Source organism: Melospiza georgiana, chromosome 3 (genome assembly GCF_028018845.1).
Source record: "Melospiza georgiana isolate bMelGeo1 chromosome 3, bMelGeo1.pri, whole genome shotgun sequence".
Taxonomy (NCBI): Eukaryota; Metazoa; Chordata; class Aves; order Passeriformes; family Passerellidae; genus Melospiza; species Melospiza georgiana.
In genome coordinates, this window is record NC_080432.1 from 69,326,960 (window position 1) to 69,354,536 (window position 27,577).

Genomic DNA, 27,577 nt, shown 5'->3' on the forward strand with positions numbered 1-27,577 from the left:
AGATCCTGGGGTTCATTTAGTGGTGCAGCTACATGTCATGTACATAATACACGTTTTGTATAAATACAGCCATAATTGTATTTTTCTGGAGAATAAATATAAGCTCTGTGTGTGATAAGAACATGCAGGGCCTGCATTATACAGGCAACTAGCAGGCTGTATTCTGAAGAGCTGAAACTCTTCTTTGGCATTAAGAATGTAACTTTGACCAGATGTTGATGGTAATTGAGATGAAAGAGCATGACGGAAATTGCCCAGTGGGAAACAATTTAGCTTTTAAAATGTCATAACTTAAACCTTGATTTAGTGTATTGCATAGAAGTGGGCATGACTTGTATTTGATACATCCTCTTTTTTATTAGTACTCTGCAAAGTAAAGTTCTTAAGGTGCCTGTGGTGTGTGTGTGTGGGGTGTATTCCAGCCCTGAGCTTCCTCAGTATTAACTTTTTCTGCTAACATCTCAGCTCATAGGAGCATAGAACAATTTACCTTGGAAGGGACCTGGGGATCAGGTCCAGTGCAGGGTTGATTTAGAAAGGTTTGTCAAGGTCTTGCCCAGCTGAGCCTATGTTGATATGTAGCAGTTAGCTCCTCCCAATCATTACTCAAAAGGTTTAAGTTAAAAATTTTACTGGGGAAGCAAATATTGAGGATTTTGCATAAAAGCTGCATGCACAAATTGATTCTTGCTCATGCTTGTGCGTATGTAATACATTACACTCAACCACATGGAGTAGGGAACTATTATTATGACCACACTTGTGAAAATATTTGAATTTAACTTACTTTACGTAAACACTCTGGGCTTAACTCCATGGTGAATGGTAACATGTATAGCACAGCAGTCCTGTTCTCAGGACAAATGCCTGAAGGAGCTTTCAGTGTTTCCATTCCAACCCTCTCAAGAAGGGGGTCATATCTTGGCCTTAACATTTTTCTCTAAAATATTTTCTCCAAAGAAAATTCTATGAAAACCTGCATGTTTAAAGGGGGAACACCCTCCCTCAACACCCTAGTAATTCCCTGGAGGGGAGAGTTTGCACATGCCTCCCACACTCACCCCTGGCTGACTGGGTGGCTGTCAGCAGGGCAGACCCATGGGCCACCAAGAACAAACCCAGTGCTTGAGACCTCTTCCATATGGGTAAGGTCCTGGCTGAAACACTGCAGAGAAGCTGCTTGGAAATCTAGCTATGAGGAGCACGTTAAAAACCCAGTACTAATGCAAACCACATGGCTAGGACTCCATGTAGCTATTTAGAAAACAGGAGCACTGTCCACTATGTGCCTACAATGTTTGACTTCTTCCCCCACCTTCCCCATTTTATTAATTTGTGCTCCCAGGATGTTTTCTGCTCTGTTATGGCCTAATGATTTAGCATCCATAATTCCTGAAGCTTTTGCATCCCTTGTGTTTGAATCCTACCTTGAGAAGCCCACAGGTAATATTCCTGTACCTGACACCACACAAATCCAGCTGATAACTGAGAAGTGAAAAGTGTCCAACCGACCCTTGCGTCTTACCCAGCCCTTCACATCAAGGACCAAAGGCAGCAGCAAGATTATTTTGGGACCAGGACAGGATGTTAGCCTAGTGTGTCCTTCCCCAAGCACAAACCAACTTCAAAAGGACTGTACTGATGGAGAAGAACCCATGTATGACCCTGTAGTAAGAGTCCCATGCTTTGCCCACATCTGGCTGAGCTCCTCTCCTTGGCATAGCTGTGTTTAGCTGGAGACAGACATGAGAAGACTAAATGGCTTAGGAGGAATTAAAAAAAAGGAAAGTCACTATTTAAGTAGACAAGATCATAGACAGAGAACAATATTAAATAATGGATGATGTATTTATTAATGAATTCAGACAGGCACCACTTGTGCAAACTAAACGTTAGCACACAGACTTTATTTTCATGTTCATAGCAACTGAAATTCTGGAAGCTTGAATTTCACATTACAAATGAAGAAACCTGTTGCATGTATTCTGAAGTGTTTCAATGTCATTGCAGAATTAGTTCAGCAGTAGCAATAGCAAAGTATTCAGTCACTACAGAAAGCAGATCTGACAATAAACAACTGCATGGTACTAAACACACTTCATCAATGCAGGGATAAGCTTGGCAAGCTGCCTTATAAATCTCTGGTTCTGCCATGTGACAATGTTGCTCAGAGTAGATGCAAAAAACAAAGGATGTCCCACAGTCACATCCATGTAACAAGTGACACACATACCAATAAGACTGATCTTAAAAAGTTTTCATGTTAAACTCTCCTGGAGGAAGTGGCTCAGCTGGTGGCCAATAGCTCAGTCCCTTTGGATCAAAGGACCAAAAATGCAATAGCATGAGAGATTTTGGAGATAGTTAACTAGATGGGGTGGGGGAAAAGCTATGACAAAAGTGGCCATTTCAGCTTTCTTGAATTACTGAAGCTATCTAAACAATATAACAAATCCTGTGCACATGACAGTAGAAAAATTACAGGATGTTTGCAAACTCTCAACTGAATGAGCTGGAATGGTGTTTTAGGGAGAAACTGCTGGGTCAGATAAATGGTCCCAGCATGTGCAGCTTGAAGGGACGAGATGGAGACACTATAGAAAGTATCAAACAGCAGCTTGAGATGACTTATAAAACTTGTTGCTCAAACATCCACATCCATACGGAAGCTTCACAGGCAATCAGACAGTGCCACATTTAGTATCCCACACTGCATGGGGACAATTCCAGTGCACCTGCAGGGGAACCACAGTGACTCCAAGAAAGGCCACAATTATGTATTTTCTGAATTTCTCTGGACAAAATGGAGAGAAAACCTTGTTTATTTTTCCTGTAAGGAAGCTACTAGGAAAACTATTTCTTGAAACCACACTTATTTTCTTCCAAAACTCTTTGGCTATTTCTTGGCTAGATAGATGACTGTGTGCAAGACCAATTTACAACACTATTGTGTGTATGAATAACATTGAGTTGTATTTTGTGGCACAATTTAATAGAAAATATAAGAAATGTCTCTTCCCAGCAGCTCTGAGAGCTTGAATCTGCTTTCTACTTACCATGTTTGTCATGCCCCAGTGTAATTAAAGCATCCATAATCTAGGCTGTTATGAGCTCTATTGTCTAGTAAGGATAAAATATTAAATTGCTCTAGTTTTTACACTTATCTTCACAGCAATCCCCGTGGTGCTCGAGGACCATGCTATGAATAGCACTGAAATGCAGTCAGCAGACATTTCCGTGCTACTCCAGGGAAGGCACAGACAATTAATTGTCCCCAGTTTGCTCTACTGTCCATAATTATAGTTTTGAGTTTATAAATAACGAAGCATGATTTTAAGAACCAAAACAAACCCCTCAATTACTACAGAGTTCCTGAGATAATTAAGTCTCCAAATGTGTCTCTGTAGAAGGGAACCAAGGCTACACTGCAAAAGCCCATAACATGCAGATGTGCGTAAGCAGAGCAAAGCGACAGGATGGAAAACGTCATCAGGAAAATAAACTCTCTCATCATTATTTCACCGCTTTTTACCTAAAAAAAACAATGGCCTATTGTCTCGATTCACCCTATTGTTCTGTTCCATTTTTTGTTATTGAAGGAACCAACAGTCAGTCAGCGAGAGTTTCCTGAGGAGTAGCAGTTTGGAAAGTTCAATGCAGTATCCTGTGCCTAAGGCTTGTTTTGCTACAAGTTTTAGGAAGAACCAGGAAAGTAAAGTTACTGAGACAAATGAAAGCACGGGGTCTGTAATTCAACTTGTTTGAATGCCCCTTCAAATGGAAATACTCTCCACTTGTACAAGTGTGGCCGTTAAAACCTGCAAAATGAAGCAGAAAAAAAAGCTGTGCCCTGTCTGCATCCCCGCTTGATGGACGTTCCTCTGTTGTTTCTGGGCCGTTGTGTACTGCCAGGGAAGAACTCTAGGTCGGGAGCCAGCACAGCAGGAGGCTTCATTAGCCATGAACAGGAGCAAAACAGCGCTTCAGAAGGAGCAGTGCCCTGTCTGAGCAACCAGCTTCACCACAACAAGCACATAATCAGCTGGACAGCCTGTAACACACGCCTCGGATAAAGACAGACCTGTGGATACAAGGCAGCCACGGCTTAAGTGTTTCAAAAGATCTTTGCCCAACAAGGAAACAAATTATACATTAAAAACTTTTTACAAAATACATGCTCTGTTCTTTCTCTGTTTAATATCTTCCTTGCTTGAAGCTTGGCTGTTGCCCAAACGCGTCCAGAGCAACGCTTGATGATAACTCAAAAATGTGCAGTCAATCTGTGTGTAGTTTCAGCTCTTGAATGCCAGGAGCAAAAGTGTACTTTTCAGAGAGAAATAGGCTGGGTCACACAGCATAATCATGTTTATGCAAGTTTTTAGTAGATAGCCAAGATAAAGGAAATACTTCTGTACACTCCTCTGAGAAAAGACAAAAACTCTGAGTTGAAAAACTGCTCTTTTTCAATGTCATTTTATCCACAAACAAGCGTAAGCCCTAGTAGAGAGCTTCCTGCATTACAGAGAGAAAAACTTTAGCTTGCCATGTTTTTTGTTTTTTTTTTTTTTTTTTTTTTTTTTAACCATACAGCTATATTTTATGATGAAAACTAGTTTGAAGAAAGAGTAAACTTTTGCTCTTTGGTCTATCTTGACATTGCTCCAGAGACACATAACAGGAATATTTCAGATTCATTTTTTGTCTCCTACTTGCAGGAAATAGGAAAGTTGGAGTTCTTAATTTTCAGGCCTCTGAAATGACAAAGATAAGAAATTTATACATTGAAACAAGATATCTTTGCTTTCTTTAAAGAAAAAAAAAAAGGCATCACATTCTAAAATGAGTGCTTCAGTGAAATGGGATATTTTTGCCTTAACCACAATAAACAAAAATGTATAATTATGCCATATGCACCTCCTATTTATTATCTGTGCAGCCCTATTAGGTGAGAAACAAAAAATTTGTACTCGTGCTCCAGCATGATACAGACTTCAGAGTGCACATTACTGTAGTAATTGTTGCTGACTGAAAGCTAATACTGTGGAATGAGACTAAAGGAAGTAGTTTTTTTGTCCATAGACTCAGTTTAATGGATGTAAGGCAAAGGTCTTAAAGCACTTTCTATTTGTATTTGAATAAATTAAGATGAAAACATCTAACAAATAGTTTGCAATTTTAGAACACCAGTTTTGGTCTCCTCTCTCTTTATGGATTTCTTTATGGCCGTGAAGATGCTCACAGGCAGAGCCCCGATTCCTCTCAAGTTCAGAAAAGCTCAAAGTATCTACGCTGTGTATTATAATAATTCTGATGCTTGCTAGTGTTGAAGAGAAGAGTGTGAGAATACATCAGCCACTGTGGGCAGTGGCAGCCTTATGAAGTCACAACCAACTGAGGAGAACAATTTCCCCCGGCTGCCATCAACCCAGATACTCAAAGCCTGCACAGTAAAAGCAGGCACCTACTGCCACAGATTAAATTAGAGGGATCCTTAGCACTCACAAGGGTCCTTAAAAGACTTTACTTATGTAGGTCCAGTTTGGGACTTCCCCTCACTCAGAAAATATTACTTTTTTTTAAAATTCCTTCCTATTGGGAGATTTGTCTCCAGGTAAGTCTTACTCTGACTGGTGCTCTCTACAGACACCTGCTAAGGGAACAATTTCAACTTTCTTAATGTATGAGTTGGCAGTATAATTTAAATAGGACATTGGCCAGTGACAAAGGACTAGCCAGATTCCTTTGGGTTCATTTCTGTATATTAATGTTTCATTTTTTTGATAGATCACGTTGCTCCTACAGAGAGACTGCAATATTGTCTACCCATGTATTGGCTATTTGTGAACAGAGGAAAAACAGAGTTGACTTTTATGATAAGGTTTTTGCTTCTATGACTTTTTAGAGCATGCTCAAATGACTAGTGTGAAGTGGTAGAGAAAAATCAGAGTGGCAAATGACACCCTGTGTTTTAGCTCAGCCAGAGCCTTACACAGCATCCTGAGAAGCAGGAACTTCTGCCTGTATCTCCTTCACAGGTCTGAAGATAAGCATTGCAGAGGAGGATATTAACTGCACACTAAAACAACTGTTCTCAGCTCTACAGGCATGTTTATAATGAAATATCTGCAGCTCTTCCACAAATTTCTAAATATTTTCCAATTAAAATGTCTTAAAGATCTGAATCAACCCTAATGACCTGGCAAAACACTATATTATTAGTAATAGCACATCATACACTAAAATGCTGAAGAATTCAAATGAAATGAAAAAAACCCCCTTGATTTGCCATCACAGAAACAAACCCACAAAGACCTCAAAAGCCTAATATCACCTACAGTGTGGGTTCACTTCAGTGTGTATGTGAAGGATACTACTAAACTTCTCCACAGAAAGTTGGGAGTAAAGACTACATAGGAATATTATTTCTCTCTTCTTCCAAAATTAGCAATGTACAAATCTAGCACATGAACCAGATGAATTCTAGAGCTAATGAACACTTGACTACCTTGTGTGGTGCTCACTGAGTATTACCATACTCACAAGGTATTTATTTAGATTGTTAAAGGTAGGAAGACAGGTGAGCATGTGCCTATATTGGTGAAATATATATATAGTTAAGCTGGATTTTATTTAAAAGGCTTAAACTTAATGAATCGTTCATCTGTCAGATGCCAACAATACCTCTGCAATGAAATTAAAATAATTTTTTAACAGTTGGCTATATATGTTATTTCCTACCTATTATGTTTTTGCGACTTCATTAGCATTTCTTTTTATATCTGACAAAACACCATCACTGACTAAAAGCTAAGTTTAACATTTTCATTTCATGCACAGCTTCCAATGAAAGGCCTTCACAGTTGGAATGGAGTATTTTGTCTGCTTAATTACTGTTGTTCTTCCAAACTCATCAGTCCATGGTATGGATGGATTTGTGTAAGACTAGGCAGTAAACACCCAATTAAGCAGGCCACGTGAATCTGCATATAGATTTTATATTAGGATTCTACAGTCACTCCAAATGATTCAGAAGCAATTACATGGCTGACACATGATGAATCAATATGTATGCATGAAGCTGCCAGACATATCATGTGTATCAGTAACAAAAATGGGATATGTGCCAAGGAGTGGTATGTGCAGTGCCACCCAGCCACAGAATAGTCAGGGCTGGTTTGCATACAGCCAATTACCCGTGCATGCAGGTTAACTTTCAAGGTAGGTGCTTTTTACTTGTCTTGACTGGCACACACACAAACTGGTGGAATCTGCTCTCAGAATCTCTTATTCTCATGAATATTGTGGCATTCACGTGAATGTGTGGGCAAGTGAACAGTTCACTTGGTCTGGTTGGGTTGTGCAAGCCTCTCCCCTCCTCCAAACAATCCATCAAACTCAGAAATAGAAAATGAAATCCCTTTCTCTCAGTCCACAGTAAGAAAGGACTGCTAAAGCAGGGCTGAAGCACCTGGGCACATTCACCTCAAAGCTGTGGCTGATCTGGGGTCCCATCACAGTCCTATTAGCTCATAGTAATAGTGTTGTTCTGTCTTAAAAAAGAAAAACCCTTTTGCTCTCCAGACCAATCTATTGGGGGAGAGAGCTAAGTGATGAAAGGAGAGAATCCCATGACAGGCACACATGGTTTGTTTCAGTCAGGGTTACATTCTCTCTTACTCCACTTATTATGTTAAAAGGTTAAAGTGGAGGAGCATGAAATATTTTCATAACATCTTGTATTTTTAAGTGAGGAACATGTGCTGCACAAAATTAAAGCAGGACACCAAGAAGATTAAGTACTTAGGGAAAGGGAGGAGGTGGTGGGGGAACTGCAACCTTCGAGGAAAAGGGAGAGAATCCAGCATGAAAAACAGGCTAAGAGGAGAGCTTTGTGTTCCTGAAATGCTTATTACCATTTGAGAGAGATGATAACAGCTATGAAAACAAAACATGAACAAACAAAGCAGAGCTCATGAACAAACTGAGAAATATCTTCCTTGATAGCTAGGTAATGACAGACACACACTGCCACGTGAGTGCAGTATCAAGGAGTATTTCTTTTGAGGTGAGTAAGATGACATGGTTTCTTCAGACTGCCTTTTTCCATAGCCAACAGCAGAACAGTTGCAGAGCTGGCTCCTCCTGTGCCAAACTGACAGTGCCAGGAAATCCAAAAGGCACAACAGCAAAGTGCCAGTCACTATTCAGCAAATGAGATACCCATGTGATAAATTACACATTATGAAATACACCCCCAAAGTGTCTGAAATCCTTACTGAAACTAGAGCCTAGATAAACTCCTGACAACCTTTCTTACACACATGCTAGGCACAAACATCCTCCCTCAAGCTGGAACAGGAAAATAAAGGCTGTTGACTGACCTGAATTTGGATGTCACTCTCAAAACAATCCTTTCACTTGCTCTGTGATGGGGTCAAGGTCAATGTCATAGAAGCACGGCCTTGTGGGCAGTCCTGGCATGGTGCTCATCTGTGGAAACAATGACATTCAGTTATACTCCTGCACCTGGAAGCAGATAATCAGTCTGCCCTTGCATGTAAACCTTAGATTAAGAGAAAGGTTGGATTGTTCAACACAGGCTTGACCACAGATGCAATCTGTACCACATTTTTTGTTTCTGTTAAAAATGTCAAACTTGATACTTTTTTGATGAATTTTTAAGTATGAGCTTCTAAAAGACAAGAAAGAGAAAAAAATCACAGCAAAGGGCAAAGATGTAATTGTCTGACTTTACCTAGTGATATGAACGTGTTAAACTCAGACCTCTCCCACAGAAAACCAGAATACAGAAGCAGAATTAATCACAACACTTACCTAATGTCAGGAGCAAATTGAAAGAGTTCTACTAAACATACAGGAATTACAGCTGAATCCTAATTTAGTAGTTAGAATTAACAGGTTGAGATACTAAGCTAAAGAAACCCAATTATCTCAAACTATGCATAATTAAGATCCTGATCTAGCATAAGACACTAGCATCTGCATACTTTTAAACATGTCACTAGTTTCATGGAATTAAATTACACAGTTAGCTACAGCTCTACTCAGGCTATTTATACTATTATTTGAAATTGGCATTTTTAGCAGCAATTAAAGGCACATGACTGACATTGAAATCTCGAAGTGCCCCACAACCGTTTAAGTCCCTTTAAATCAGAGGTTCCCCCAGTTCCCAACTCCTTGCCTCGGGATTCTTCACTTCTCCCTTGCAAAGGAGATGTCTGGAGAGCAGGTTTGGCAGAATAATGCTGGTTTTTGATCTGCCTCATTTTCTCCTGTTTCAGTCCCTTAAGCCAGGAAGGGCGTCCCTACTCCTAGTGCCCCACTGGAGTTGTAAAGTCTGTGCCTTAAAACAGGACCAAGTTTGGATCAACTTGGTTAATTTTGGATTCACACCCTGAATATCTCGCTATCTTTCCACTAATTCAAGGAACTCTAAAAACAGCATTTGGGCTTAATGACTCCTTAAACCCTTTTGATATCTTAACCTCATAAGTGGACAAAGTGGAGAATGCCCCTGCTATAATAGGCCCTATATTAATACCTAAATTGATGAAAGACCTTACAATCTCTCAAAACAAACCTGGAATTCAACTTTGCTTGACTGTTGGCTGAGAGTCTTTAAGCATTAAAACTTATTTACTAGATTTTGAGGAACAAACTTTTCACCAGGGCAAGTCAGCAGAGTTCATGAAAACTGATGGTTAACCTGACCACAGGAAGTAACCTTAAAACATGGCTGTGTAGGAAAAAAATTACACAGACCTAAGTACCAGAAACACTCCAAACACAATATCCTACAAAAAAGGGTCAGATTAGGGTATGTCTTCATGAGTGAGCTGAAACAGCTTGCTGGAAGTTTCACCCTCGGAACCCCTTGAATGCTTCTGCCTTGGAGCTGGCTCTGGCACTCGTCTTACTGCAACCAACCTTGTTCAACACACTGAACTGATGTCAGTACACGTTTTTGTGGCCAGGGCTGGTTGGCTGATGAACTAAATGTGCTTACCACATGACCAGATCACCTCCAGGCCCCAGGCTGTGCTGGGGGAGCAGCCAGAGGACACTGTGGCCAGCCATCACCTCCCGCTCTCCAGCAGAGAGCCAAAGCCAGGCAACTCCTCCCTCTATCCTCCCTAATTCCCCAACAAGCACAGCTCAGCTACAGTGTTTGCTCTGGCCAAGGGCAAGCCCTAACAGCATAATTGGCCTCCAAAGAGGAAAAACTTATGACCACCATCCTAGCTGCTCCAGAGTGCCAGACTTGCAGGCCCCCCACGCTCTGGGTCAGACTGTGTTTCATCCTGTCAACCCCAAGTGCTGCATTCTCACTGAGGGGTCAGCATCTCCCTTATGCTTCAGCCTTGCTCCCAACACTCACGTGGTGATTCCATCATGGGAATACAAGCAAAATGTAAAACGTCCCCAGCACAGTCCCATTTGCTCCGGAGAGGAAATGCTGCTGCCATTTCAGAGGTTAATCCCGTGCTGGGGAGGGGGAAAGGCTCAGTACTGGCACAGCCATCATCTCACTTGAGATCTCGCTCAGAGGGAAAACAATGCAACAAGCTCTTCTAGTGGCTCAGTACATTTCCTCTGTTTTTAAATATAGTTCTTCCTGATGTTTTGTTATCGTACGTAGTAGGATTAGAAGACAAAACTGTCAGTTTGTGTTGACCAAACCCTGCCTCTGACTGCATGACATCATTTATTGGCTGACACTACCCTGGCATCTTAGCTAAGTACTGAAACACCTTGCTACTATTCTTTATCCATTGGCCACGGTAGTTGGACTACTACATCATTAGGGTTACTTAATTATTTTCTGTCTCAGATTCCTTCCAGTTTCTGAGTTAATGTTTCATAAGGAACTGCCTTAATGAAATTCATCTAGCTGGGAGGGGAATGAACAAATTGCCAAAGACAACTTTCTGGTTACTTTGTGTATGGCAGTTCAACATCTGAAAGCAAACTCCCCAATTCCAAGGTGTTTTTTTTTAATTTTTATTTTTACTTTTATTTTTTGCTGGGTTTTTTAAAAACCATGGCTAATTTAGAAGAGTTTTCCTTTTTTGGGGGTGGGAGGGAGTTTGTGGTTGGGGTGGGGTTTTTTTTTGTTTTATTTATTTTTGTTTTCTAAAAGAAATATTAAATACATGTCCTACATATCTATTTTGGACTTGTTTTTTTTTTTTTTTTCTTTCATAGGCATAGTTCTACACCAGTATAACTGTACTGTATCAACTAATGAAAAGTTACTACATTTAAACAAATGCAAATATCAAACCAGTTTATTGCTGGTTTGGGAAATACAGCTATTCTCATATTGAAAACTGAAGTCAACAAAAGGGAATAGGTTAATTTGAATTAAAACCACTGCTGCATAAAATGAAGTACAAGGCAAAAAAAAAACCGCCTCCAGAAGGAACACTTTGGAACAAATACTTATGTGAATTACAGAATGAAAATAAACTATGTACTGTCATTTTTCCCATGGCCCAGACTTTCAAACAGGCAAAGCCATGTAGATTTATGATTATTACTCTCTGCTCTCATTATCTGTACACACAGAGGTAACCTGCAGAAGAATCTATCCCTTTTTCATTGCTTCAAGGTCAGTAGGAGGAGATGGCTGCCTGGCTGAGGAGGGTACTGCTGATTATTCCCTCTGCAGCCCTCCATTGCTCTCCTTCAACCACAAAGGCAGGAAAGAAAAGAGGGCTCAGTCTGATGCAAGGCTGCAGAGAGGCTTCACCTGACTGGCTTTCCACATGGCTGCAGGCTCAGGATCCTCTTCCCTCTCACCCCTTTCTGTGATGCTGAATGAAGGCATTAATAAGTGAGCTGGTCTTTACTCCAGCAGGCATGATCCAGAGGGATCCCTCTCCCTGACCTCAGTTACCAGAGCCCAGATTTTTGTGCATGGAGAGAGAAAGCCAAACACCCCCTGGCTGTAGCACTTTCTGTACACAGTGCCCAGCAGACTATCTCCACCTCTCTTCCTGAAATAACCAATTACTGAAATTACTTCAGTTTTCAAACTTGAAAAAAGCAGAATGAACAAGGAAAGTGAAAATATGCTTAAAACGTAAATCACTTTATTAGCAGCTATGTACAGCATGAGAAAAACCCACAGAAATTTATAGCCATGCAGCACTTGCTTAGCATCTCATAAAATATACATCCTCTATATATTGCCCAGAGAGCAACAAAACTCTCTCCACTCTATTGCAACAACATTTGGGTTATAGAATGGTAACTATGCAACATTGCACAGCGTGGCTGTGAGAAAAGAACAGGGTAAGAACTGGACAATGACAGCACCTTATCCACTGAAAATCACAAACTGGATTTAGATGGCTGAAATAATCAGTACTTAATTTGGACAAAACTGCTACTATCACACTTTTCCTGGGAGAAGGAAAATTTAAGGCATAAGCTTGGTACCTTAAGGCTTAATGCAATTCATATGAATGTTTCATGCATGGAAAAAAAAAAAGTTATGCAAATAATTTAGGAATTAATAGGAACTAGCTTTCTAGGAGCAGACCATTTTCTCTACAAACTCTGCAACTGTCCACACATCCATGAGAGGTGAATCAACTGCAGAAAGATGATGTGGAAAATACACAGAGCTATTTGTTACTATGGCTCTCTGTGTTTAGAGCAGTAAGTCTTACAGACAGCTTATCCTAAGGATCATTTACACTCCTGGAAATGCACAGCTGGTGGAAGATAAAATACAATTTTAGTTAAGAATGCCTGAAGGCTACTGTTATATTAGGCATTTATGATCCTCCAGAAGTTTACTTACATGACTGAACAGAAATACCATAATGAGCCTCCTTACAAATGGAAAATGCCAGTTACTTTCAAGAAAGCCAAATGAAAGTGTTGCTCCACACCCTCTCCACAAATGCATCCAAAGTTACTGGAAGAGTAACTAAGTTTCATTTAAATTACAATTGTAATTTGCCTTATAATTTGAGTTGGCCATGAGATCTACCCAACAGCTGTACACAGTCAAGCACCAAGACCCTGCTCACCAGGGTTGTTGTGGTCCCACAGGGAACTCTGCTGCTTAGCTTTCTTTTTTAATCATACCTATATGCCTATCAGTGCTTCACATCCTGCCTTTGAGGTGTATTCATCCATATATGTATCTGTATTTTTTCATTTATCTATATGAAAAGATCATAGCAGAACTTGAGGTTGCCTTAACAGGGTTAGCTCAATGGCACAATTTGCAAAACAGATGGTCCCAAGGACCATGTCCAACTCATGTTCAGTGTCTTTTTCACCTATAAGACAAGAAGTGTCTGTTTTACAGGCATAACATGGTTTCTGTTGAATAGAGAAAGAAAATCAGAGGAATCTGTGCTTATGTAAAGTATGGCAAACAACTCATTAGAAAATACTGAAAAATCAAAAAATAGCTTATAGAGGAAACCTCCCTATTCTGTGGCTTATGGAGTTAACATTGTGTTCGACAAAAAACACAAGTAATTCACATTTTTAATTGTATCCTTTTGTTAATTAAATGAGCTGTAACAACTCACAACCATTTCAAACTTGAAATACTGCAGAAAACAGATGTTGTTTCTCAAGAGAATCCAGCATGCACATGACTGCGGATAACTCCTCAATAAAATCTGATGGGATGAATTGCATATCCCACACTCCCTCAGCAAGAAACAATACAAGAGGAAACTCAAGAGATTTATAAATAGTGCTATAAACCTGTATGCATTATGGTCAGCGTGCCAGAACTTGCTGGAATCCTGAGGCACAGCACGAAGGAGCTACGCTTCAGGGTTTCAATAATGTTTCCTAGTGTGAGTTAGAGCCCTGGAAGACAGATCCACCACCAGAAATTTGCTCAACTTCAGTGCATCTGCCAGTCTCAGGGCATGCAAAGGTGAATGGAATAACTTTCTGAAGAAATCCTTCCAGGTCTCCAGTCCTGCCTGCCCTTAGCTGTGCTTTGAGTGCCAGTTGCTCCCACTGGCACGTGTGGTGCTGGCCACGCACTGGGAGCTGGCACCAGGGGAACTGCAGTCCATGGAGCAGGAGAGAGACATTAACAGTCACCTCACTGCACTGCATGGCTGCAGAGGTGTGCAGATCTCCTCACTGGATCCCTCACGGTCTCCAGTTCAAACCTATACTTGGAAATACTTCATGAGACTTTCCATGCAATGAGGGTCGTGGGTAGGGCTCCAGCACTCTGAAGCATGCAACTGTGCAAACGCCTCCAATGAGCACTCGCTTATTTCATCTTCAAACTGCACTGTCCTACAGCACACAGAGGCACTCGGTGTGAAAAGGTCACAGAAAAATTAGGCAGCATACACTAAGTATTCCCAGAATCAGCTTGAAGTCTGTTCCACAGAACTGGAAAATTCCTCCAGTCTACAGAGCTCCATCACTTCAAAGGTAGCTCAGGTTTTGAATGATGGAAAAAAAAAAATGTCATGAAAATAACAAAAGAGAATAGTTAAGAAAACAGTATTTCCACACCCCTCCTGGCCCCCAATAACTACAAGAACATCAGAACGAAATGGCCAAAACAAAAAAATGCACAATATAGTCTTCATCTCACCCACCCACCACATATTACAGAGGGGAATGATACCATACCAAAGCCTGAAGTGATACTCAAGTGACCTTTCCCCACCTCTTAAAAGCAAACAAACCTCCAAATCTCATATTAGAAAAAGCAGATGCATAGTGGAGGCAAGTTTGTGCTTCCTTCAAAAAATATCAACCTTTACAAACTAAAAAATTCAGTTTTGGAAATGGCAATGTTTTTTAAAAAATTACTTTAATAGCTACATAATGTTTAAGAAAATATTATCTCATTGTTTTTCATTGCCTGAAGATAACAAGGATTTCTGAAAGCAGCTAACCAATGATCTTTTGTTACTGTTTGAATAATGGTTTACTTTTAAGTTTTAATGAAAATTTGCCAAACCTGATGATGGCAACAGGAGTTAGGGAGAGCGAAGATCATATTTCCTTCTCAGGAAATCTTCAACAGGAAAGGATTTCGCTGCAATGTCTAAGAACAACCACAGCAAGAAACTCAACACTTTAGCAGCTTTCAAAATGGTTAAAATAATGTTTGAAAAGATGCTGATGCCACCCTGACATATGCTGTAGTGTTTCTTGCAGTAAACGTCTCTTTTTCACTGGCATGCTGACTGATCTCAGGTGCAGAAGTCCATCTGGCATCAATTACTGTATTATAATTGCCTCTTACTTTGATGTTTTGCACATTCTTGGCAATTGTTCGATTTTTGTGAAAGGATTTACAACAACAAAATGTATGGACATTGCTCCTCTGCTCTCAGCATCTGGATGAAGTTATAAAAGTACTGAATATTGATTATACAATCCAAATTGGCCTTGCTGCCAGGTGCTCAAGTTAGGCAAAAACAACTTGTGCCCTGCTACATCCTCTGAAGGATTACCAGGATCCAAAAAATTACTCATCTTGAATGGAGATGATCTGAACCCAAAAGTGACCTCCTGGGCACCCCAGGGAATAAACAAAACCCACACAATAGTCCACATCTATCCAGTACAACTTTTGGAGAGATCTTTGGGTGCATATCCCAAAGGAAGCAAGGGATTTCTTGGTGAGTCAGTCTGGAACTCAAATGCTGCTGTTAGTGATGTGCTGAAGGACCAAAGACCCAGAAAGGACATTTTTCTAGCTGTTAAATAAAATATTTAGGAATAGATGTAATCTGTAACAGAATGAGCAATTTCCCCAATTAAGTAAAATATTTATGACTCACATATATGACTGCAGTTCGTCTTGGCACAGTTCTCTCAACTTATTTTCATCTTAGAATTTATAAAACCACACTTGAAGCAGAAGAAAATGGTCCCCGTTATAACAGCACAATGGAAACAATGTACTAAATTTAAATTGAAAAATTCACCTCACTGAGGTAGCACATCAGATGGCTAGTGATTAGCTGAGTGAACTCTATTCTATACAATCCACGCCATGTTTCACAGAGCATTCTGCCCTACACAGGATAATTGATAAACAAAATACTACAAAAATGAAAGCTACAAAACCCAACTTAACCAAACAACCCCTCAGAAAAAAAAAAGCTATTCGTGAAGGAAATGAAGGGAGTGAGAAAAAAAGGAGACTACAAATTCCAGGTGACTTGTTCCAAAACACTTCCTTCATCCCAGCCCACTCAAATCCATTTCCAGAAGTAATTGCTCCCTTGACCAAGGCCTGCATCCTGACTTTCCTTTCCCCCTTGAGCTTTAGACAGAATCCCTGGCAGAGGACTCTTGCTCACTGCCTCCTGTACAAAATCACCTCCTCATTCAGGAGAAATCCTTCCCTGCAGCTCAGTCCTGATGTCAGATGCTCCCAGGGCTGTTCCCATTCTTGAAAAGTGTCCAATATAGCAGTGCTGGAAGTGGGCCTCTGAAGGAATAAATCTAGAGGATAAAGGCATTTTTCTCAAGTGCTTTAAATAATATTTATTATTAAATTTAAAGCACCTGATGTTCACGGGTAAATAATTCTCCTGCTTTGTTCAGAGTTCGGGTCTCCTGGTAAAGAGGAGGTCTCCAAACTTTGCCAGCAGCTCCATTTCTGCTGAAAACAGAGCAAGTTTTGTGGTATTTGGAGGGAAGAGATCTTGGGTGACCCATCTCAGCTGCCTTGTATTTGCTCAGGGACTGGGCACCCTTCCTTTCCTCTGAAACCTGTTTATTTTGTACCAAGGGTTTCTTTAGAAGTGCTGTTCTGCAAACTCCGGGAGCAAGTCACACTTTGTGCTGCTGATCATCACTATGACATTTTGGTTAAAATCTTCTGAGAAAACCTCAATTACAGCCCAGAAACTGGAGATGGTGACAGCAGTAGATTATGTGAAGCAAATGTGTGTGCTCAACACGCAACAAACTTTAGCCTTCTCAGCACCCCATACTAGAAGAGCACGAGGAGCATCATGCCGTCATTTCATGGCAAATTACAATGTGGAAAAACCAAAAAAAGATTCTATAACTGTGGTGAATAAAAGCACATTAAACTGCTGCCATACTAGCCCTTTTGGTTACAATTAACTGGACCCACTGATTCCTGAGTAAGTAAAGTTTCCTAGGAAATACCATCTCAGGCAAAGATAATGTGCATGCGTGTGTGCATATGTGTGCGTATATACATGGGAAAAACTGCTTCTAAAGATCATAGAGGTATATGAGAAACTCTTTAAAATCAATTCTTTTTAACTGTTAAATTGCCAAACTGGCTTGGTCTCATTACTGGATTTAAACTAAGTGCCAGTGATGACCTTTGTGGTACCAAAGGGTATTAGATTTTTGGAAATCACCTCAAAACAACAGAAGTGGAAAAAAGTGGTAGAGGAGGTGACTATACTTTGCTGGTCCCAGCTAGGTAGACACAATCTAGTTTTCAGGACTGGGAAACAATAAAAGCTAGCATGTGCACTTCACAGGTGCAGTTCTGCTTTCTGGTCTGTAGGTATCATGGGAAGAGTCAGAAAGGAGAGCCTGGGAAGCTTGTCTCCAAAGAATAACCAAGCGTGATGGGCACCAACAGCATCAGTCACTATCACTGGACTGTCATCATGCACCAACCTTGACTTGTGAGCATCTCTAACCTCATTAGTTCAAGTTTCTATATTTACTTTCTCAAGTCACTTGCTATTTGGATAAACAATCTAAATTATTTGCTCTTTACAAATTAAACTTAACACACACTATTTCATGACAGACTGAAGCAAACAAGAAATAGACAATGACAAAGAAGCACTGGATGTGGCTTTCTAACCCTACACAGCTTTGCTCTCCAGACAAACTATTGTTTTGATAGGCTTGGTCCATGCATTCCATCTTAGGAATGATTCCACTGAGGAATTAAAAAGCTTTTCCTTTCTATTTGCTCCTAACCCAGAAGATCAGAATGGATCCAGCTTGGATGGATACAAGGATGCCAAATTGTTAAACTGTCTACATAAATCAGATAGTCTGAGTCACAATTCCAATGCAGACCTCTGGCATTACACACTATTTAATGTAGTGTGTCCTCTAGAATCATGCCAGAATGTACTACAGTCCCCTTTGACAAGGAACAAAATAGAAAAAATAAGGATGTCACTTAGATCAGCAATCTTCCTCCTCTAGTCTATCAAACCACTATTTTAAGAAGTCTTAACAAAGCTGCTGAGAAAAGCAAGCCTTGAATAACCTATGCTAGAGCTCACACTTCTCCTGGAAAAATGAAGGAACACAGAAATACTTTGAAAAAGGCCGAAAGTTACTGACTTGTGATGAACTCGAGTGTTCAGAAGAGCCAGCTCTTTTGTAAGCCATCTTAACAGCACTAATAGCTGTAAGGAGAAAGGAAAAAATTCTACCCATGAATGTAAGACATAACTTTCTTACAGCAGTACTGATTTTCAGAGTTTCTCTAAGAAGATACCAAACCCCTAATTTCTGCTCACTTTCTGTTACCCATGAGTTAACAAGCTGTCAAGACAGATTTAATTGTCAAAGGAAATACAGTAAAATTTTTTTAACTGATGGAGAGCACAATCTTTATCCCACAAACATGTATCCTTACATAATATAATAAAGATTTGTGTATTTTTTATTTATAAATATAATTCTCCTCAAAGTACTTACACATATGAATGAAATACTTCAAGTACATCTGGGAAATAAATAAAATAAGATCACGAGTTTAAATTGTTAGCTAGGAAGCAGAGAAGGTTAAATGATTTGCCAAAAGGAGCTGAGGTGTTGCCAGGATAATGGAACTTGAAATTGGTAACTGATTCTTATCTTGGTCTCATATAACTGAAATTCAAAAATAACACTGCATGCCACATCTTCTTCTATTGCATAATGAATGCTGTATCAGCAGTTTTACACAACTTTCTCAATTTCTCACAATATGTTCTCTATGAACTTGCAGCAAGTCACTTCCCTAACCCCTGTTTCAGCAATAAAACAAGGGATAACAATATATTCACAAAAGCAACAAAAATGTTGCTAAACCATCTAATTAAAATCAACTCTATTTGGAAACACATTTTTTCAGTCTGAAAAGCAAACCAACCCCCAAACAGATGTTTTGTGGGCAGTATTTTTCCCAAATGAAGTATATGAAAGGACAAAAAAGAAAAGGGAAGGTAATGAATTTCTGCATCCCAACACAAGTTAGCGCAATAGTTTTTTTATTCTGACAAACATCTCGTACAGTCTGTGGGAGCTTCGTTCCAAGCACTAGAAAAACTGTAAAAGCGTCACCATCGTGGAAAGGTTCAATCCCTTCAATGCCAAAGTGAACAAACTAGCAGGTAAAGCCATTAGCTTTATTTACTCTTATGGTATATCCTCTCAACTCTTCCTAACCAAAACAAGCCCAGTCTGTAATGAACTTTCATTTTTGTCAAAGAAATTATTTACAACTCCACTGCTCAGCCAAGGCATAAAGAACACAACCCATAACACAGGCACTAACGCCCAGCCTTCCTCCTTCCCTCCTGGCAACCCCATGAACACAGATCCCCCAGGATGGCACACCAGACTCACCTGCAGAGCTGCAGTGCCCCAGCAGTGTGTTCCTACCCACCTGCCCGGGCACTTGCCTTGAGCAGAGGCTGCTGGTGAGCAAGAGCGCTCTCCCTTGAGTGCAGCTGCAATCTCATCAGCAGCATCCCCTCCAGCAACTGGAATTCATGCAGTCATTCTCATTTGAAAACTGCTTGTTGTTTATTTGTAGGAAAACGCTGCTTTATCTTTGCTTCCACATTGCATTTCTCAGACTGTGAGAATAAATACTGACAGTAAAGCTATTTTCAAGTTGATTTTATTTCTGTGAGTTATCAAGAAAATAAGCTTTTTTCTTTTTTCCATAGAAAATTAAAGAGACAAAGAGCTTCACAAACTCAGAGGGAGCTTATCTGTGCTGTCACAAGCATTCCTTGATCCCATTCTGGACAGATTACCTGCAGAGCGCTTATTTTCCATGTCTACTTTCTGCATCACATCTTTTCCACAGGTGCCAAGTACAATGGCATTGATGTTCTTTCCTACAGTCTGGAGCAGAGCTCTGCAGTCAGCACAGCTCATTCAGGGTCTCAGACACAAAGCAAATCTGACACACACAGTGCCAGCAGTGTGATGTTTCTCTCTGGTGCATACAGAAAAGGCTTTGCTCTGCTCCCTGTGCACCACTGCATGTTCCCTCTCCATTTTCCTGCTGCTTTGCCTCAACTGTGCCTGACCCTGCAGGATAGTGCAGAGCACGTGCCTGGCCACAGCTGAAACGCAGGAATGACAAAGAGCTGTCAAAGCTAGAAGGAGGGGAGTCTATACCCACTTTGCTTTATTTGTTTGTGGACATGGCCTTCCCATTGGATTTAGCCTAGTAACAAAAGCTCCTGGAGCCTTGCTGCCTACAGGCACGGAGCAGCAGGACACTGTGCAGGCTCAGAAAGCTGTGCAGTGATCAATGATCTATGCAGGCTCAGAAAGCTGTGCAGTGTGATCAATGATCTATGCAGGCTCAGAAAGCTGAGCAGTGTGATCCGTGATCTATGCAGGCTCAGAAAGCTGTGCAGTGTGATCAGTGATCTATGCAGGCTCAGAAAGCTGTGCAGTGTGATCAATGATCTATGCAGGCTCAGAAAGCTGTGCAGTGTGATCAGTGATCTATGCAGGCTCAGAAAGCTGTGCAGTGTGATCAGTGATCTATGCAGGCTCAGAAAGCTGTGCAGTGTGATCAGTGATCTATGCAGGCTCAGAAAGCTGTGCAGTGTGATCAGTGATCTATGCAGGCTCAGAAAGCTGTGCAGTGATCAATGATCTATGCAGGCTCAGAAAGCTGTGCAGTGTGATCAATGATCTATGCAGGCTCAGAAAGCTGTGCAGTGTGATCAATGATCTATGCAGGCTCAGAAAGCTGTGCAGTGTGATCAATGATCTATGCAGGCTCAGAAAGCTGTGCAGTGTGATCAATGATCTATGCAGGCTCAGAAAGCTGTGCAGTGTGATCAATGATCTATGCAGGCTCAGAAAGCTGTGCAGTGATCAGTGGCTGCAGGAGCTGCACACCTCAGAGCAGCCAGAAGGCAGGCAGGGAGCGTGTCCCTCCCATGGCACAGCAAAAGCTCCTGTCCCAGGGGTGTCCTGTGCAAGGGCTGGTGCCAGATGCTGCACGGAGAAAAGCTGAAACTATGGAGGTTGACAAAGCAATCTCTGTCCACCTGGAGCTGATAGATGAAGACCAACTGAATCCCTGAACACTGTGCTTAGCATTTTTTCCAAATTACTTGCTTGTTCTAATTACAACCCTGTATAATGTTGATGGCTATAACCTCTCAGAAGTCCTGTTAAATTCTTGGACTCGATGGCTTTCCTGTGTTAATGACTTCCACATTTTAGTCACATGTGAGAAAGTATTTCCTTCTTTTATAGAAGTATTAATATAAATGCCTGGCAGCATCTCTTCACCGACTGAAAGTATTTTTAAAGAAAAACTAGTTTCCAGGTGCTATGGAGACAGCTTCAGATAACCTTTAAATTATGTATAACACCATAGGGACAGAATACAGGTATAAATACATGTCTGTGAAATTCACAAGACTTTGGATTTACAAATTCTAGACTTCAAGGCTTTGGAGATTCTAGACTTCAAGGCTTTGGAGATACGAATTCTATATGAACATGACAACTTAAAAATTCTTGGCTTTCTCAGCACTTCAAATATTAGAAACATGGTAACATGTCAAGTGTCTTAAAACTGTTTATGTGAAGAATGAACCGAGAAGTTTTCATTAAATGGAGAGAAAGAAAGTGGTCAAGTTGCTAAAGAATATAAACCTTTTGCCAAATTGATTCAGGGATAACAGCAGAGCTCTGATAACATCATCAGCTCTAAACACACATTTTAAGTCAGCAAGTATGCAAAATACTACACGTCATACAGTGTGCAAGCTGATATTTAAAACCCAGTTCAGTATTTTGTTTTCAGAAGGGAATGGTCACATATTAATGTGTAGCTGGACGACAGTCTCTGTAACATTCTACCTTTCAAGATTACTGTCTAGATAGTCACCCACCAATTCAAATTTTAGCTCAAAAAGGTACTTTACATGAATTTTAATTTTTGTGGGATCCAGATTATAATGCAGAAGTAACCAGGGTTATGTATGCCTAACATATGCGATGACCTTCACAACTGAAAAGTTTCTCTTTCTTGTGAATAGGGTTGCAATGCTCCTTCAGTTATAACTTTTGAGTTTTAACAAGCCAGATGAAGTGGCTGCAATGTCACACAAATAAGGATCCTTACTTTTTTGTGGACCTGCTGGGATTACTGGGGAAGGTGATGAAAAACCTGGCAGGCACTGAAAAAACCAGCACAGGCCAGAAAGTAATTTCTGGGAGCAGATGTTTGTTCTAAGTGCATTTACAGATGGATGCCATACAAGGGGAAACTGGCATTTAACAGGTCCTGCACTCATCCATTTCACTGTCATTGAGGCTACTATTAAAAATATATATAAATAAAGAAGATTCAGTGAGAGAGAAGGGAAAACGATGACATATCCAGGGCACAACTCCAAGTAACGCAGGAGATGGTCTGTGACGTCCTTATTACTCATTTCCTCTCACAAGATTTTGACCCTTGCCTACCGCATCCTGATGTTTAAGGCTGATGGTCTCTTTGCTAATGAAAACCCCTTAGAAAGAAAACGGGAGGCAGCCCTTGCCACTGCTGCTGCTTCAGAGAGGGCTGAGGCAGGCAGGGCTGGGAGCCTGGGCTGCTCCCCAAGGCAGCAGTGATTTACAGCTTCCAGAGCACAGGCTCCTACACCCAAACTGCTGCCAAGAGGGACACATCTGCAGCCTGCCAGAGCACTCCCCACATCACCAAAGGACTGCAGCAGCTTTAGGACTGACTGAGGGACAAGGACAGTGGCACTTGGAGCAGAGACAGACACTCCTGCTATCCCTCCCTTAGCTCTTGTTACTGAAATACCTCGGCCACTTCTCAACCCGGTTTCTGGACAACCACTTTTTTTTTTAGAGTGATATAAAGCCAAGTGAAAACACCAGAGGCTTACCTACTAAACACTAGATACAGCAAACTGTAAGCACTGTGGAGATGATTCACAAATAAATCAGATGTTCATATACTCAGGGCACTGCCACCCCTCGGAGAGACAGGGGCTGACACAGCTCCAGCAATATGATTTTCATTTGTAGACACATGTCTGTCAGAACCCTAAACCTCATACTGTATTAGCTTTGTGACTGATATTATGTGGGTCTGGAAATAATCAAAGGGCAGTCAGTTGTCTTGAATTTGATAATATGTAAGAATTTTTCTTACTCAAGTGTCAAGAAATATTAACATAACTTGTACTTTATAGAGGGGAAAGATTCCAAAACCAGGCAGTGTTCCATGTACCTGCAGTGATAAGTAGAAGAATGGTTAGCTAAAATATAGACTTACAAAAAAATAAAACTCCCTTGTAAGTTTCTTTTCCATCTGGGACAATACTGCAATTCTCCGTGAAAAACGCCAGCAGCAAACTGTCATGCTGAATTTTCCTCTACAGTATGTATTTGATTCTGAATCAATCCCACAGAGAACAGCAGACAACATCAAAACAGAAGTCTTTAACTGCCCCATAAAATGAAGATTACTTTAGACCCCTAAAAATGAACTTTTATGAGTATATCTCTGGAAGATGAAACCACTAGACATTACACTGCAGTTATCTGGGATTCATCTCATATACTACTATTTTTTTTAAGCTTTACTGGAAATCATACTGAAAGTCCTACAAGAAGGCACATTTTTGGATTATCATGGCTTTTGTGTCTGGGAAACCGACTTTAGAACATATCTTTAATGAAATGGTCGGTTTGGTCTAAACAATCCAAGGAAAGAAAAAAGTTGCTTTCCCTTTAGAAAATGTGATTTTAAATGTTTTCCAGTTGCAATAGTAAACATAGGCTGAGCTAACATTTCAGAGCAGATTCAGTTTACCTAGAAAAAAGCACTTCTGTCCTGGAATAAAAATGCTTGCAGGCATTCTGTTTAAATTTTGAGGGTACTCCATTCCAGCATGACATATGCTTGTGTGTGGTAGGTGTCTGTGTCTATATTCACCAGATCTCCATCATGGTCCTCCTGACTGGGGAGTAAAGCAAGTCTCCCAGTTGTGCCTATTTTGTAAAGTGCATGTAAACAATTAGGAAATGGCATCTAAATAATTTTAAATTATTGCTGACATTTCCTTCAGAAAAAGGTGAAAGAATGTGTTCTTACTATAGACTCTGCAGCTGCACATTTATCAGCAATATCAGGAAGTGTGGTCACTGACTGACACAGCTTGCTCACCTACCAGGTTTCTCATGGCAGATGGACTTTCTACATTCAAATTGGGATAATCTGATGAATAAGTCAAGGGATGGGAGCTCTGGAAGACAGGCCACATTCACTAAAATATATTTTTAATGGAATTATATCAGTGTATCCTACCAGCAAGTTATCCTAAAACAAATTCAAAAGGGGTCCGAAGTGAAACTCGGAAATACCAAGAACTCTCCAGCTCAGTGGAAACAGCTATGGCACTTGATGATCCTTATGCAGCATGGGCATTTTGTGTTACTGAACAACTGGAGCTATTAGAAAACTTTATTTGCTTGTGGTCCCCATTTTTTAATGCCCACCTCTTAGGGATTTGTGGGTCGTAACGCCACCTTGGCTCTTTCTCCTGAAGGAGCCTTCTTTCTCTCCCTTCCAGAGCACAAGCATTAGGATAATTTTTATTTTATTTGATTTTTTTTTTATTTTTTGATTGAGTGTCTGGAAGAGGAGCCACTGCGCTTTGGAGGCACTCGTGATTTCATGTGTCTGAATTTATTTTTTCCCTTTTCTACTGGCTTTGACCACTTGAATAAGTTTCAGTATTGCTCTGAGTATCTTTCTCACTCTTACACATAATCCTTTACAGATTACATGTCTTGTTCAAGAGCACAGGGAATATTTGAAACAATACATCTATTTGTATAGCTCTGCCAGACATTCTTCCTATGCTCTTCCTGTGCCGTGTTTGTAATTTTATCTGTCTTTCAAAAATTCAATTAAGGCACCGTTAATAAAAATTAATTAAATTAGTCCTCTGACAATACAGAGCAGCACCACATAGATGACATATTGCCAGTTCATGATGGTGCAATGAGAAGGAAGCAGCAAAGTACCAGTAAGTCTCCTGCATCCTTCAAAATACCGAGGAAGGATGCTCTAAAGTGGCTTGTTAGAAAGGATGCCATGTGATACAGAATGCAAAACAGCTGCTGCTTTCTATGAGGCACCAGGGAAGCTAAAAATAAAGCAAGCAGAAAGGTAAAATGGATGAATCCTGGATGCCTTCTCCTTATTCCTTATGAAAATAATTCACATCATTTTTTTGAGAAACAAGGGTGTAAAATATACAGAGAAGGGTTAAGAAAACTATGGATGAAAACAGCTGAAGGAGGATCCAAATAATTAATAAACAAGCAAATAAATAAGTAAATAAATACATCTGCAACATCACAGAAATAATTCTCCAGCTGTCCAAAGTGTTTTATTTTCCAGCAAAGATGCAAAAATCCTAAAATGCATTACACTGTGGATCGATACAACTTTTGTATTTGATTCTATTCCAGCACGGATCCAATATACTGGGGTGGGGAAAAGAGATGAAAGGAGGAGGAAGGACAGAAGATACTCTTATCTGTGAAGGATATCTGGAAGGGAGCCACTGTGAAGGATAAATAACTTATTTGCCAATCAAAATGAATGTGAGGACACACAGAGGAATTTTATCCCCATGAATACTTATCAGTTGCATACTTTGACTGCAGTCAAAGCACACAGATTCTTGACAATGTAACCTACTTGTGAACATTTCTGAAATCTGGACTTGATTTCTCCTGAATATGCAAATCCAGAAGTGGAAGTATCCTTAATTGAATACTACAACTAAAGGTGTGTAGTGTGCAGGTAGGTGGGGGTGCCCATATCTGTGTTCCCACTATTCTGAATGCCTGTGAAGGAAAAGTTTTCTTGTCAAAAGGAAGCTAGTTAAAAATAATGGTTTTGCTGTTTTTATTTAATATTTTCTGTTAGGTTTTCCTGTCATGTTTACATAAGCCTTCAGTTTATGATTTTAATTTATATGAGACTTCTACTTTGTTTCTTTCTTTTTGAAACCAGCTATCCCAAAGCAAAATGATGAGTGACAGGCTGAATTGACAGGGTTGAGTAGGTTGAAATGCTCCCACCATTCCTGGCCTGCTGCACCTGCGGTTCACAGCACATTAGTCACAATGTGTGCTGCAGAGCCCATGCATGCCCCACCTCCAGGTTCCAGCACTATTAATTGAATTTGGGGATGCAGCCAAACAGCTTAAACCTTTCCCTTTCATATACAATGCAGCACTTTGTCTTGTCAGGACAGGAACCTCGGGTGAGCCTGCTCAGGCGCTCTGCAGAGCAGCAGCACAGGGAACGGCGCGTGGGCTGAGAGTGCCCCAGCCTGCCTTCCTGACACTCACAGCAGCACTGCTTCAGCAGCCACATCTCCCTTTATGGTAGGGCCTTCCAGAGCATCCAGCTGCAGAAATGTAACCTGTCTGTGAGGCAGGGCTGTGTCCAACATGGCCTTGCAGGGAAGCTGATCCACCCCTCTGGCACTTGTCCTCCCAAGTGATGAAAACAACTTTATTTTAGAGTCCAATGAAAAACAATAAATTTTGACACTTCCATGCCACTCTTCATATGGTCTACACAAAAAAGAGGACATTAATATGGAATATAAATGTGCCAAACCAATTAGAGTTGGTCACGCACATCAGACAAGCACCTTTCAGCATTACCTGCTCCTGGATTGTCAGCCAGACATGTTTCTGCTTAGCTCAAGAAGAGGACTGTGCCCAGCACAGCAGCCATTCACAGCTGACCCAAGGGATGTAGACAAGGAAGAAACACTGTGCTTTGAGCTACTCCTCGTAAAATGCTTCAGAGCAAAAGGAATACAAATTTGGGGGTGAATAGTGAAGGGGGACTGAAAATCTCAGAACTGGGTATTTCAAGAAAATAATAATCAAATAATGCATTTAAACATAGTCCAGTACAGTTATGTTGAAAGAAATCAATTAACCTTCTTTCAAGTATCATAGGACCTAAGGACTCATTAAATCAATTAATAATACAATACTTCATGCTAGTTCATCAGGTGCTATTAGTAGCACACTGTGTTCTACCACAGCTCCTTTCCCACTTCACCACAGACCAGAACTGAGTATCAACATTTTTGTCATTTGGGTTAAAAACAGGATTATATAAAGTTGTAACCTAATGTAACTAATACTGATTAAAAGTTATGGACAGTAGTAACTACAAAAAAAAAAAATTATAAAACCACTAAAAGCAAAGAAATTGTTACTAAAACAACTAAAGCACTTATTTTACAGCTGCTTTTTCCCT

The 27,577-nt window shown here is 40.4% G+C and overlaps 1 protein-coding gene across 1 annotated transcript in view; it reads right to left on the reverse strand.

Moving 5' to 3' along the window:
- Positions 1 to 4,554: 4,554 nt before the first annotated feature.
- Positions 4,555 to 27,577, reverse strand: part of MTHFD1L (methylenetetrahydrofolate dehydrogenase (NADP+ dependent) 1 like) — a 141,633-nt gene continuing 118,610 nt past the window's right edge. The window contains exons 26-27 of the mRNA XM_058020302.1: positions 8,382 to 8,490; positions 4,555 to 4,751 (exon numbers count right to left, since the gene is read on the reverse strand). Of these exons, the coding sequence (XP_057876285.1) occupies positions 8,401 to 8,490 (90 nt within the window). The 3' untranslated portion in view covers positions 4,555 to 4,751; positions 8,382 to 8,400. The remainder of the gene's footprint in view (positions 4,752 to 8,381; positions 8,491 to 27,577) is intronic.